General features: G+C 43.6%; 1 protein-coding gene across 1 annotated transcript; it reads right to left on the minus strand.

Moving 5' to 3' along the window:
- Window positions 1-4,513: 4,513 nt before the first annotated feature.
- Window positions 4,514-14,227, minus strand: LOC125247052 (NACHT, LRR and PYD domains-containing protein 12-like). Its single transcript, XM_048158214.1, has 5 exons — window positions 12,449-14,227; window positions 11,935-12,108; window positions 6,189-6,362; window positions 5,551-5,733; window positions 4,514-4,523 (listed from the first exon to the last, which is right to left on the minus strand). Exons 1-5 carry the CDS (start codon window positions 14,224-14,226, stop codon window positions 4,514-4,516), a joined length of 2,319 nt encoding a protein of 772 aa, XP_048014171.1. The 5' UTR covers window position 14,227.
- Window positions 14,228-15,213: the final 986 nt, after the last annotated feature.

Here is a 15,213-nt window from a genome sequence, read left to right on the forward strand (position 1 = left end):
TGTCTCATTCTGGTGTCTGTGTGTTTGTGTGGGTGTGTCTGGTTGATTGTTTCGTGTGGGCGTCGCCGCTGATTGTTGATCAGCGGCAGCTGTGTGCAATTATCATCTGCCTATTTAACGCCTTGTCTTTCGTCTCGTGTTTGTCAGATCGTTGTTTGGAGTCCTGGTGTTGTGTCCTGTGCTCTCTCGTGTATGTTTGTTCCCCAGAGTGGATTACCTCGTCATTGTTTCCTGTTTCCTGTTCTTCGTCGGACTCTCTCTTTGGATTGCACTCACGGACTCACGGGCTCACGACACCATCTCACCTCACCACAGGATTCCAGCTGCCCATCGAAGTCCCTGCGTCACCACTCTCCTGCTACTGTCTTTTCTCGTTTGCTGACTAACTCTGGTGTGAAGCTCTAATAAAGAGATTAACTTGCAATTGCATCTGTCATTCTTTCTGTGACAGAACGATCTGACCAACTATGGATGCAGCAAGTTCAGCAGCGTTGACGGAGTTCATCAATCACAGCATTTCTCGTATGGATCAACAACAGGAGAGTATCTCTTCAACCGGACGCGCTGTTCAAGCGCTGGTGGCGCAGGTGTCCGAGCTCTCCCAGCAGCTTCAAGAACTTCGCGCTCCCACTGCGCCGCCCACGCCGCCGATTCCCCCACACCTCTGGAGCGAATGGACCAGCCGGAGCCACGCCTCCCGGTTCCTCAAACCTACGCTGGTGAGCCGAACTTTTGCAGAGCCTTCTTGACCAGATGTTCCATGCATTTCTCGTTGCAGCCACGCACATTTGAAAGAGAAGAATCCAAGGTGGCGTTCGTACTGACGCTTTTGACTGGTCAGGCTGCTTTGTGGGGAATGGCGGTGTGGGAGAACCAGGACCCGTGCTGCGCCTCGTTCCAGGCACTCGCCGCCGAGATGAAGAGGGTGTTTGACCGTGCGGTGGCGGGCAAGGACGCCGCTCGACAACTCACTGAGCTCAGACAAGGAAATCGCACGGTCGCCGAATACTCTATTGAGTTCCGCACCCTGGCGGCGGAGTGCCGATGGAACGAGGAGGCGCAGTGGGATGTATTCCTGCATGGGTTGGCGACCGTGTCCACAGAGAGATCTACGTGTTGGACCTTCCTCAAACCCTCAATGGACTCATCGATCTCGCCTTACGAGTGGATGCTCGCCTCCAGCGGCTGGAGCGTCTTGCTCTTCCCAGTCCTGTTTCCCGTGGAGCGGAGGGTCGGTCGGCCAGCTCAGCGGACACGGTCGGCCCTTCATCCGATCCTGAACCCATGCAGGTAGGGAGAGCTCGGCTTTCCCGGGGGAGAGAGAAAGGCGGAGATCCCAGGGATTATGTTTGTACTGCGGCGGAACGGCCACTTCCTACGGTCATGTCCGGTAAAAGACCAAGCCCGGTAGTAATGAAGAGGCTACTATCGGGTGGGATCTCCGCCGAGAAGTCCTCACCATCCACTCTCCTTCCGGTAAGACTGAGATGGGCCACACACAACCTCACCTGCCAGACACTGCTAGACTCTGGGGCTGAGGGGAACTTCATGGACACCAGCTTTGCACGCAACAACAACTTACCCACCATTCTACTCAACCAGCAGATCACAGTCAACGCACTCAAACGGACAACGGCTCCCCAACATTTCTCAGTCTACCGATTCCATTACTCTCATCACGTCTGGCAACCACACCGAAAGCATCCAGTTTCTTCTCATGGACTCCCACTGGCACCCATTGTACTCGGACACCCCTGGCTCACTGAACACAACCCCAAGTCGACTGGCAGCAGCACCCATCACGGAGTGGAGCACTCATTGTCACAGGTCTTGTCTTTTGTCTGCTTGTTCCACTGTGTCTGCTTCTGTGTTACAGGAAGAGGCGTGGATTTGTCAAACGTGCCCGCGAGTACTTGGATCGAAGGAAGTGTTCAGTAAGTCCCGTGCTGCTTCTCTTCCTCCGCACCGTCCCTACGACTGTGCTATAGATTTAGTGCCGGTAAGTCTCCGCCTAAAGGCAAATTATACTCTCTGTCCGCTCCCGAGAGGAGGCCATGGAGAAATATATTTCTGATTCTCTGGCAGCGGGGTTCATCCGTCCTTCCTCTCTCCAGCGGGGCGGGGTTAATTTTTGTGGTAAGAAGGATGGTTCCTTGCGACCTTGTATTGATTACCGAGGGCTGAATAACATCACGGTAAAGAATACTTATCCTTTGCCGTTGATGTCTTCAGCCTTTGAGAGGTTGCAAGGAGCATCCATTTTCACTAAATTGGACTTAAGAAACGCATATCATTTGGTTCGCATCAGGAAGGGGGATGAATGGAAGACCGCTTTTAACACCCCTAGGGGGCACTTTGAATACTTGGTCATGCCCTTCGGGCTGTCCAATTCCCCGGCGGTCTTCCAGGCACTCGTCAATGACGTGTTGAGAGATATGGTCGACCAGTTCATTTATGTCTACCTGGATGACATATTGATTTTTTCTTCATCTCTCCAGGAACATGTGCAACACGTCAGACGAGTGCTTCAACGTCTGTTAGAGAATGGGCTTTTTGTCAAGGCGGAGAAATGCGATTTCATGCACAGTCTGTTTCTTTCCTAGGGTACATCGTCTCGTCTGAGGAGTGCGCATGGATCCTGACAAGGTTAAGGCTGTGGTGGATTGGCCAAGTCCAGATTCCCGTAAGGCCCTACAGAGGTTTCTGGGGTTCGCCAATTTTTACCGGCGGTTTATTCGCAATTTCAGCCAACTAGCCACGCCTCTGACCACTTGACCTCCCCCAGAATGACGTTCAGGTGTCCGATGCAGCGGAGGCTGCATTTACCAAACTGAAGAGTCGCTTCGTTTCGGCTCCCATTCTCATTGCCCCTGATTCCTCACGTCAGTTCGTGGTGGAGGTCGACGCGTCAGAGGTGGGGGTAGGTGCAGTGTTATCTCAGCGTTCTCCCACAGACGATAAGATGCACCCTTGCGCATATTTTTCTCATCGTTTGTCTCCCGCCGAACGCAATTACGACATTGGTAACAGAGAGTTGTTGGCAGTCAAATTAGCATTGGAGGAGTGGCGACATTGGTTGGAAGGTTCGGGGTACCTTTTATCGTTTGGACGGATCACAAGAACTTAGAGTATATCCGATCAGCTAAAAGACTTAACTCCAGGCAGGCTCGGTGGGCACTTTTTTTCGGACGATTTGATTTTTCTTTCTCGTACCGCCCGGGCTTCAAGAACATCAAGCCCGATTCTTTATCTCGCATTTTTGACCCTTCCGAACGCCTGTCTACTCCCGAGTGTATTCTTCCTGAGACATTAGTGGTCTCCACTCTTACATGGGAGGTCGAATCGAAGGTCTTGGTGGCCTTAGAAGGGGTAACGCCTCCGCCCGAATGCCCACCGAATCGTTTATTTGTGCCGCAGAAGTTGAGGTCCTGCGTTATCAAATGGGGTCACTGTTCCAACGTAGCTTGTCATCCAGGGGTTAATCGTACCAGGTTTTTGGTTAAGCAACGATTCTGGTGGCCTGCCATGGCTCGTGACATTCGCAGTTTTGTTTGACTTATAGAGTGTGAACAACAGTGAGCTGAAAAAAACAGGTTTGACATCAAATCATAAATATAAACGTTTTTGTCGATCGCATTTAGCTTAAAGCATCTGAAGAAAATATCAGCCAGTGGAGGTCAGAAAAAACTTAATTCAAAGGGAAAACCAGATTATTTTTCTTCCCCATTGGCAAAGTTTTATTCTTGTGTTCAGCATCTTAATTTTAAAGGGTTCACCCAAAAATGAAATTTCTGTCATTAGGTTTAAGTACTCACCCTCATGTCATCCCAAACTCGTAAGACCTTCGTTTGTCCTCAGAACACAAATTAAGATATTTTTGATGAAATCCGAGGGTATCTGATCCACACATACGCAGCAATGCCACTGCATCTTTTGAAGTCCACAAGGGTATTAATGACATTGATAAAACATTTAACGTGTCTGCAGTGGTTCAACCTAAATGTTATGAGGCGACAAGAATAGTTTTTGTGCACAAAAACAAAACAAAAATAACGACTTTATTCAACTAATTTGTCTGCCCCTGTTAATCTGATGCATTATTTGCATTGCAGAGCGTTGCAGAGCCTCCGTGTTTATGTCCGAACACGGACTCAGTATTTGCTGGCTCTGGTCACGTGAGCACCACAAGGCATGCGTGTAATGCTGACGCAAGGTCCGGCCAATACTGAGCCTGCGTTCGGGCATAAACACGGAAGCTCTGCAATGCTCTGCTATGCAAATAACATATCAGAATAACGTAACCTTCCTTTCCTGCTAATTCCTTTATATGTGACTCCATTCAGCCTCCCAGTAACAGCATCCAGTCAGACTCTCTCTACACAGAACCTGACGAAACTCATCAAATCTCTCTGGATGATCAGGATACGGCTGATCCTCAAACACGAGTGTCATATTTCTGTTCTCCTCAGAGAGAATGAGACGAGTGTCTGCTGTGTTTAGATCCAGTGTGAGATTAAAACCATCTGAAGACAAGAAGAGAGAACAAAACAACATTAACCACAGATACATGTGTCATATTCCATGATATACACTATAAAAACACAGACTTACTTAGTGAGGATATTAATTATAATAAATTATAAATGTTTAATTATAGTATATAAAGTCACACCAGAATTCTGAGTTTTGTAGATAAAGCTAACTAAGCAATATCACATGAGCAAGAGTGAAAAAACTGCGAGGATTACAATGGTCAAAGACGCCTGTCTAATGCTTGTTTATAAGAAATAGTGAAGACAGATGAAAGAACCGTGTGTGAAAGAACTCAAACGTGTGTTAGCTTGTCAAAATGATCCCTTGATGGTGAAGACAATGAAGCTGCAGAAGAAGATCCAGTGTCAAAACATGGAAGAGCCTCAATTGAATAGGAGTATTTTGGTTTAAAAATATTAAAAATGCCATGTAAAAATGCCTGTACAGTAGATCATGTGGAAGAGGAAATATGACAAACCTGTCAGTCCAAGCTCAACATGGTTATATTCTTACCAAAGAAGAAATCCATTGATTCTGAACCAAATAAAACCTGCCCATTCTCAAAGGGACAGTTTACACAAAATGTAAGCTCTGTCATCATTTTACTCACTCTCATGTGTTTCCAAACCTGTGTGGATTTCTTCTGCTGAACACAAAAGATGATACTTTGAAATTTTGGTGACCACTGACTTCCAATGTAAGGAAAAAACACTGAGACATCTCTTAAAATAAGTGAAAAGAAAATGTCTTCTTTTGTGCTCCACAGAATAAAGAAAGGCATACAGGATTGGAATGACGTGAGGGTGAGTAAATAATGACAGATTTTAAATGTTTGGGTGAACTATCTTTTTAAGAAGGTCTACTCATTGAGATTGATATTGTAACAAAGTAAATCAGTAATCTTTTCCTCCATGCAGCTCTACTACAGACCCTTTCCACATTTCACTCCACTATACACTTGTAGATGGTAAGAACGAAATACAATAACAAACATTCACAGGATGAGATAAATCTTACCGTTTAGTATCCAGTTTGTTCAGTGCACAGTTTGGATCATTCAGTAGATCAGAGAGCATCTTGAGTCCTGATCCTCCCAGGTTATTGTAGCTCAGATCCAGCTCTCTCAGGTAAGAGGGGTTTGAACGCAGAGCTGAAGCCAGATAACCACAGCCTATATCTGTCACCTTACAGCCCCATAGTCTACAAACACACACAGAAACAATGAAGATGACTGAGACTGTGACATCAGAACTCACAAAAATGCTTGTTGAATAATTACACATTCATTTAATATAAACTTAAATATAATGATAAGAGTTAAATCTCTCATTTCAGAAACTATAAGTTCTGCTGAAAGGAGAATATGGTTCTGAGCAGATCTATACAGCCATCTACCAGATACTGAGGATCATAGGCACATAGATTTGATTTTTCTGAAGGAAACAGACGTGTTCATGTAAGTTTGGGTTTGAGGTTCTGAGTAAATGAAATGCTGCATCAGCGGTGACTTAAACTGTGTTGTTGACACTCGACACATTGGTTTCTGCACACTATTATTCTTTCCTTTTGGAGAGAGTGACTGTTATACATATACAAAAATATTATTATAATATTCCTGGATTTTAAAAAAATATATGAAAGAATGAATCTCAAACCTCAGTATCTCCAGCTGACAATTTGTGCTCTTCAGTCCATCAGAGAGCAGTTTCACTCCTGAGTCCTGCAGGTAATTGAGACTCATGTCCAACTCTATCAGACGGGAGTTTGATGATAGTAGAAATGATGCCACAGTTTCACAGCACTGGTCCATGAGATTACAGCCTTCCAATCTGAACAGAATAATAAAAAACTAAACAATTACACATCCATTAATGGTATGTAAAGTAACGAAGTACAAATACTTTGGCCCAATCCCAATTCTACCCCTTACCCCTTCCCCTTTCCCCTTCCAATTTGTTTCGTGCGTTCACGTGAAGGGGTAGGGGTGTCCCAATTCTCATTTGGTTGGAGGGGAAGGGGTAGGGGGAAGGGCCAGGTAGCCCTTCAAACGAAGATTTTTCTGGACCACACTTCAGACGAAGGGGTATGATAAATTTCCAACATGGCCGACCGAGCGAGCAGAGAGACCCATAAATGTAAGTATTTTCTTACGGTAAACAGTATTTTAGTAATAAATAATCACTTGTTTTATGTTGCCTTTAATCTTGTGTTCATGTATATACGGTTATGTTCTCCGAAAAAAGATTTGTTAAAATCGCTATGAAAAAAGTTCGCTAATGTTTTTTACTTTATGATAGTTCCACAACATATTTTTTTATTTTATTGAAACCCGCGTTGATTTGACAACATAAATTCAAATCCGGTGGCAGCTAACTTGTCTTTTTGCCGCATGCCTGATTAATGTATTGTTTTGTTGTGGTTACGTCCATAAATACGTGTACGTTACATGATATAAACAAAAAGTGCATTCAGTTTGCGTGCTTATTCATCAGTATTGTATGTAGGGACTCCTGAGGAAACACGCAAGCTCATACGTTTTCGTGCAGAAAACGAGCAGCGTTTCTTGAAATCGAAATACACAGCAAAACAACTTTGGGAGTGAGTCATCTGTTAAACGTTTATGTTGCTTGTGCCTGATTACTGTGAGATATGTGCACTAATAGTAAAAATAGCTGTCGCCCAAGCAACAGAGATCACTACAGCTATCGATGGCATCTTAGAAGTGTGTGATAAACATCGGTGCATCTATGACGTAGGAGCTAGCGATGACTTATGATGACGTGTAACGGTCTAGTAGTGGTGTCCCATTTCTTAGGGGAATATTTTCAGCCCTACCCTTTGACACTCTGTTTCAAGGGGCAAGGGGAAGGGGGAAGGGGAAGGGGAAGGGGTGTAAAATAGAATTGGGATTGGGCCTAAGTTACAGTATATTAAAAGCTTTTTTTAGAATTTTTAATTTGAGTATTTTAATTTGTTGAAACTTTTACTTCACTGCATTTTAAAGCCAAATATTTTTTACACCGACAAACAACCTCTTGTTAATAGTTCACCTGATTTTTTAAAAATTTTCATTGGTTTCATTGTGAAAAGAGAGTGCAGAGAAGCAGCATGTAGTCAGTGTGCAGTGGGTGAGCTCAGAGTATGAGTGCACTGCAGTGTTTACATGTCCTCTTATTATAAGCAACGGGAACTCTCCAATAGGCCCATAATTCCACCATATTAAGCACTGGTATTCACAACAACCATACTCCAAATGTGTGACAAACAGTGAATAAACCATGCAGCTGCAGCATGAGAGCAGAGAGAGACAGGCCTCCAGCACAGTGATGATGAACTTGCTTGAGCCGGCCGCTCTAACCAGTGATAAACACGAGAGGCATTCGACCCATCTGAATTCAACACTTCTATGATATAGGAATCATAAAGGCAGTTTCTAACACTAGAAATACTGTAGAAATTATGAATTAAATTTTTTTTTTAGAAATCATTTGGCCAAATATCTTAAATATCTTCTTTTTTAATGAACTTAAATTTAATTAAAGAAATTAATTAAATAAGGAAATGCAGTTAAGACCCTGATGAAAGATCAATATCTCTCAATCTGTCAGAAACATAACCCTACATAAATTAAGAGTTAACTTTTTACTTTTACTCTGTCTCCTCTCCACAAACAAGCTGGTGTGTGGTGAGCATTCAGGCGCAATATGGTTGCCATCTCACCATCCAGGTGGATGCTGCACATTGGTGGTGGTTGAGGAGATTGCCCCTTCCATATATAAAGCGCTTTGAGTACCCATTGGTGGTGGTTGAGGAGATTCCCCCTTTCATATGTAAAGTGCTTTGAATGCCAAGAAAAGTGCTATATAAATGTAATTATTATTATTATTAGAGACGTTTTTTTAATTTTGAAAAAGAAAATACATTGAAAGATAAATTCACGGGAATAGATGGGATTTTTCCAGGCAATGCCAATCCTGGCAATTCTTAAACACATAAATTCGAGTCAAAGACCACTCCTAGTATAACGTCATGAGTTGCCATCTCTTAATTACGGTAGTTATGGCGTGAGCGCAGCATAAGCTCATTGTTTTGGTTCAGAAGAAACTGTAATGGTGCATACGCTGATTGGTCTGTGCAGTGCCGATGCATCTCGAACATAACTTCTGCCAAGAGCAACGCGAGTAAAGCAACCCACAATTTAGTTCGGCAACGCATGATGCTGTGTGGGGCTGTCTTCAGTCTGTGCCACACAGAAAGTGCATAAATGGACTTTTGAGCCTTGTGTCCCCATGCACATTCAAGCCACACAGCTTGTTCAACTTAAGCATTGGTTGCTGCCCGACCAAGCTACAGCTGCAGAGGTAGTAGAAAGAGTTACGGTGAATCGGCTGTTGCGGTCCCTTCCCCACCCTCGCCGACAAGCAGTGGGACTAACCAACCCCACCACACTGGCTGAACTCGTGGAGGCAGTGGAGCTTTCAGAGGCAACCAAGTTGGGCCGGTCTCTTCTCCCAATCACCTGCATTCATGGGGACACCAGGTATATTCCCATGCAAACAGTATCGATCTCTGCTGCCCCAGGAACCTGGTCAGTGGAAGTTGGCGTTTTCCCTGACCTGCCAGTGCCCTTGCCCTTGGGGAGAGACTGGCTTGGGTTAGACCAACTCCTGCGCCAAACAGAGTAGCCCAACTGCCGGAAAAAAACAGCCAGACCGAAAGGAAGATGCAGTCGTCAGGCTTACCTTGCTTCAGAGAGTGAGAGAGCGAGTGAGTCAGCCAGTATTAATGTTGATGTCTACTCTGATCTCTTTCAGCAGGTTATGTCAGGTTACGTTTGGAGGATACCTCGGTAGGGATCAGTGGGAGGTATGACTGCCTAAAGCACTGCTGAAACCAGGTCAGAATAGTGGATGGAAATGAACGCCTACCCCCTCTTCACCCCTCCCCGCAGTTTGTAATAAAAAAATGGCTTGTTGTACTGTGTGGCGATCAGGCGGGGTGAAGAAAAGGAATTGATGGTTCTGCCAAAAGGAAAGACAGACCTGGTGATGACATTAGCCCATTCTCATCATATGGCTGGACATCTAGACACATAAAATACCCTCCTACGTCTCCAGGAATGATTCCACTGGCCGGGTATGAATATGGATGTTCGTTGCTTTTGCCAAGCCTGCAAGGCCTGTCAGAGAACCACTCCAAAGAAACCAGTCCCTCTGATCCCGCTTCCATTCACTGAGGTGCCATTCACCCGTAATGTGTGCTGCTGGGTAGGGACCCCTACAGAGATACTCACAGACCAGGGCACGCCCTTCGTCTCCTGGGTCATGGCTGATCTATGCCGTCTTTTGAAGGGAAAACATCTTCAGACCTCTGTGACCTCGCCCAGACTGACGGCTTGTCGAGTGTTTTAAAACCGTTGAAGACACTTTCCATTTTTGTAATGATTTCAGGAAGCTAAACGAAGTCTCGCAGTTCAACAGCTACCCCATGCCCAGAGTGGACAAGCTCATCGAGAGGCTGGGAAGGGCACGTTACATCTCCACCCTGGATCTTACCAAGGGCTATTGGCAAGTACCTGTGTGTCCCCAGGACACACCGAAAACAGCCTTCAGCATGCCCTCAGGCTACTGGCATTACTGGGTCCTTCCTTTAGGCCGGCATGGGGCTCCAGCCACCTTCCAATGGCTAATGGATATTGTCCTGCGGCCCCACCAGAAGTACACCGCCGTCTATATTGATGATATGGTGGTCCACTCGGAGAGGTGGGAGGACCATTTAACCAGGTTACGTGAAGTGCTGTCTGGATTACTAGGGCTGGACTAACCGCTAATCCCCACAAGTGCCATTGATGAAACATGCTACCTGGGCTACCGCATAGGCCAATGCCTTATCCTTCCCCAAAACGAGAAAGTGGCAGCTATACTGGACTGTCCCCGGCCAACCACAAAGAAGCAGGTACAGGTTTTCCTGGGCTTAGCGGGCTACTGCCAAAGTTTCATTCTGTTTTTCCTTTTTGGCTTGTCTCCTTACAGACCTGTCCAAGAAGGGCCAACCAGACAAAATACAGTGGAGCCCTGTGGGCGAAGAGGCGTTCCAGCATCTGAAAGCTGCCCTCACTTCGTCCCTGGTTCTACATGCCCCTGATTTTTCCTGGCCCTTTACCCTCCAGACAGATGCCTCAGACACCGGCCTGGGAGCAGTCTTCTAACAAACCGTCAGGGGGGAAGAACATCCGGTGACATACATTAGAAGGAAGCTCACCCCACTGGAAACACAGTATGCCGTGGTCGAGAAGGAAGCCCTTGCCATAAAATGGGCAGTCATGGAGTTGCGCTACTACCTTTTAGGGAGATTCTTTACGCTGGTGAGGCAAAGGACACCAGGTGGTTCCTAGCCCTTCAGGATTTCCATTTTGTGGTGAAACATCAGGCTAGGGTCTCCAACGGAAATTCAGATGGTTTGTCCCAGATGTTCTTTGGCTGGTCAGGTCTGGTAAGGGTCATTCCCACCCCCTGCCCCATTAACAGTTCTCACTTCTATCAACAGGACCCACAATGGATAAAAAAGGTCAACACACACAAACCAGCTGGGGAGCAATCACCAAGCCCAGCTAATGGCATTCAGTAAATCTGCAAGACAGGGATATAAACACACTACCTGTGGAGGTAGAGATTCTTCTGTCAAATGAAACTAATACTTGTGCTTGTGTTTCTTTGCCAGAGAGTGATTAACAGGACGTTGGTGTTATGGACTCTCTGCCAGCAGACCTCCACACAGACTGAACACTGTCTGCTCGGCTGACTTTCACCTTTACTCACCCAGACCACAAAGACACTATCACTGGAAACACTGAAAGAGGCACTACTTTATGGAGATATGAACCTGAGGATTACTGTCAAACCTCCACTGGTCTACTTTCCTTGCTCTTGCTCACTTGTAAATTTTATATTTATATATAATAAATAATTGTGCAAATCAAATTATATATTTTGATTTGCACAATTTGTTGTATGATATATGATATAATACTGTCATATTATCTAATAACAAAGAGATGACACTTTGTTTATCTCATTATGTCTCATGCATGAACATAATGAGAAAACAACATGAATGCAACGGGCAAAGTTTCATGTAAATTGTTTCCTCATAGGAAACCCTTATAAAGAAAAACAATTCATATGCAATTTAGCAAATTGTATTCAAATTCTGGATTCAACTGCTTGCCTGTATATGCATCATCAATACAGTGTATACTGAATTTGATATATTAAAATCACTGTCTTTGTGCATTAAGGCACATTAAGGATTTTAATGTTAAGCATTTTAGAATGTCATACTCTGTTTTTAGTGACTAAAACACTGAGGTGTTGTATTGTAAGGATTGAATGAATCTCAAACCTCAATCTCTTTAGCTGACAGTTTGGGCTCTTCAGTCCATCAGAGAGCAGCTTCATTGCTGAGTGACGCAGGTTATTGTGACTCATGTCCAGCTCTATCAGGGGTGAGTTTGGTATCTGCAGGGCCAAAGCCACAGTTTCACAGCAGGTGTGATCGAGATAACATAAAGAGAGTCTGTAAAAACAGGATATTTGTCCATGTCATTTATTGTGTTTTCATCTTGTAGGAACAGTAATTGTAGTAACAGTGACAGGTTATGTCCTGTTCTCTGTGAACATTCAAGCTTTATGGAAAAATTTATAAATGTCATGTATGCTGGAACTGATGTGACCTTCAAGTGAAAATGACTTTCAAATGTATGTCTATAAAATCAGTGTTTAGTAAATCAATTTTAGTAAATACAGATTTTACTCTCAAAAATCAGTAAAACATGATACTTCACACTGCATCTTATGTTAAAATTGATTTTCAGAGTTAAAAACTTTGATTAAACAGCTATCAACAAGTTCCTTACATGGCTCTTCTGCAGCATCTCACAGCTGGCAGGAGATTCCTGCGGCCTCCCAGTTCAGTATTGTACATCATCAGGTCGAACTCATCCAGCACTTCCTCTGACATCAGCAGTACATAAGACATCAATGAGCACATGGAAGACGAGAGGTGTCTTTCTGCATATGATCTTATATATCTTTGTATTTCTGTATATAATGAATTGTCATTGAGCTCCAGTAAGCAGTAGAACAGGTTGACTGAAGTTTCAGGTGAGATGTCCTCATAGTTTTGTAACTGTTCTTTAATGCGTTTGGTTATTTTTGTGATGCTGTCTTTGCTGTCTTCAGTGTGTGTGAACAGGCCTCTGAGAAGTTTCTGATTGGATTCCAGTGAAATGCCCAGCAGAAACCGTAAAAATAGGTCTAAATGTCCTTTCTGACTTTGCATTGCTTTCCTAACAGCCTTCTTTAGTAAATCATGTAAAGCAATATTTTTGTCTGGCTTGTCGATGTGGTCAGGCCTGACCTCTCTTCGTCTGTCTTTAAAGAAAAAGTGCAGCTCGTCCATGTTCTTGTTCAGGTAGCAGAGGAACACATGCACTGCAGCGAGGAACTCTTGAAAACTCAGATGAACGAAGCAAAAGACCTTTATCTCATGAAGTCCAGCTTCTTGCTGAAAGATCTCAGTGAGCATTCCTGTGGACTCAAAGTCTTTTTCACTCACATCAATACTACAAGCTCTCAGATCTTCCTCATAGAAAACAATGTTTTCCTTCTTCAGCTGTTCAAATGCTAGCTTAGCTAATTTCAAAATCATTGTTTTATTGGAATCTAAGAGCTTGGTACGTTCTCTTTCTGTTTTTCTCTCATGCTTCTGGCTCTTCATGTTCATCTGTATCAGCAGAAAGTGGATGTACATTTCAGTGAGTGTTGTGTTGATGTTCTCTGCATTTTTCTCAATAGGAATGTCCTGAAGAACAGTGGCTGTGATCCAACAGAACACAGGAATGTAACACATGATGTAGAGACTAGGAGATTTCTTAATGTGTGAGATCATTCTGGAGGCCTGAGTCTCATCTTTGATTCTCTTTCTGAAATACTCCTCCTTCTGCTGGTCAGTGAATCCTCGCACCTCTGTGAACAACCCTACATACTCAGGAGGGATCTGATTGGCTGCTGCAGGTCGTGATGTCACCCAGACATGAGCTGATGGAAGCAGAGTCCCATTGACCAGACTTGTGAACAGTTCATCTACAGATGATCGCTCCTCAACACTCGTCACCATTCCACTGTCAAAATCCAAAGTCAGTCGACTCTCATCCAGTCCATCAAAGATAAACGCAAGATTACGTTCATATATCTTACATATCTTTGATGTTTCCAGTTTCTTCAGTTCTGGATAAAATACCTGTAGAAACTCATGCAGACTTATCTTTCTGTCTTTAATGCAGTTAATCTTTCGGAATGGAAGCAGGAAAACACAGTCTATATCCTGATTGGCTTCTTCTTCTGCCCAGTCCAGAATGAACTTGTGCACTGAGACCGTTTTTCCAATGCCAGCGATGCCTTTGGTCAGAACAATCTTTTTCTTCTTTTTGTTCAGTCTAAATATATCATTGCATTTGATTGAACTGTTCTGTGATTTATGGGGTTTAATGGCTTCATCAATCTTCATAATCTCATGTTCTTGTTTGACTTCTTTAAGATCCCCCTCCGTAATGAAGAGTTCAGTGAAAACATCCTTGAGATGTGCTTCTTTTTCCTTTTTACACTCAAAAATGTGTTCTACTTTCTCCTTCATGTTCATTTTCTGAGTTGTCATGAATTCCTGCAGCCAGAAATAATCTGTTATGAAAATATAAATAAACAGGAAAAGGTGTGAACAAAACAACACAAGAAAATTAAACTTAATTAAAAGGTTTTGAGGAAAATAAGAGCAGATGGAGATCATGAATCGGTGCTCTACTGCTATTCCTGCAGTTCCCAGATGTGCAATGTTGAATTAGAACCACTGAATTTGTAAAGCAAAATAAACGGACAGAAAATTGCCTGTTGAATATAATAGGCTGTATTTTTAAACAGACTGAATATTTTGTGAAGTCTGGAAGGCAAATATGGATTATTGAATTTTCAGTAATGAAAATGTATGTGAAATGTTTTAAAAAATTCAAGATATTCAGAGCTTAAATATACAACCATGTTGAATTTCAGACCCTAAAAATGAAAGCCCTGAGAATACAATGCATTAAAATACAAGTACTGTTAAAGCTGCAGTAGGTAACTTTTGTAAAAATGTATTTTTTACATATTTGCTAAACCTGTCATTATGTCCTGACAGTAGAATATGAGACAGATAATCTGTGAAAAAATCAAGCTCCTCTGGCTCCTCCCAGTGGTCCTATTGCCATTTGCAGAAATACACCACTCCCGGTAAGAAACAACCAATCAGAGCCAGGAGGAGTGTCTTAGCAGTGTCAATCAAGCTCGTGTGCGCTGATCACACCCCTCTCATGCACAGCGTCAGCGCGTACAGGCGTTCAAATTCAAGATTACCAGTGTGCCGCAGCTTTGCCTATGGCGGACAAACAATCCAAACTGCCAATTCCTCAAGTGGCACCTGCTCATAAAATAAAGATGGGTAAACGGAAAAAGACAGATGACGATGATAAAAAAGCCAAAAAGAAAGAATTAGATAGAGCCCGAAATAAAACGAGGGTAAATATCGGAGCGGCTTTTCCGAGGTGGAGGGAGCTACGTGTCCTGAAAGGATTAAAAACCGGTGCAGACT

Source organism: Megalobrama amblycephala, linkage group LG15, assembly GCF_018812025.1.
Source record: "Megalobrama amblycephala isolate DHTTF-2021 linkage group LG15, ASM1881202v1, whole genome shotgun sequence".
NCBI lineage: Eukaryota > Metazoa > Chordata > Actinopteri > Cypriniformes > Xenocyprididae > Megalobrama > Megalobrama amblycephala.

What these genes read in the sequence shown, in the direction of transcription:
- LOC125247052 (XM_048158214.1), bottom strand. Translation starts at nt 14,226, where the DNA reads ATGAAGGAGAAAGTAGAACACATTTTTGAGTGTAAAAAGGAAAAAGAA. An exon ending in AGATGCTGCAGAAGAGCCAT is followed by an intron (nt 12,109 to 12,448) that starts GTAAGGAACTTG and finishes CTGTTTTTACAG; the next exon opens with ACTCTCTTTATGTTATCTCG. An exon ending in TGTCAGCTAAAGAGATTGAG is followed by an intron (nt 6,363 to 11,934) that starts GTTTGAGATTCA and finishes TATTCTGTTCAG; the next exon opens with ATTGGAAGGCTGTAATCTCA.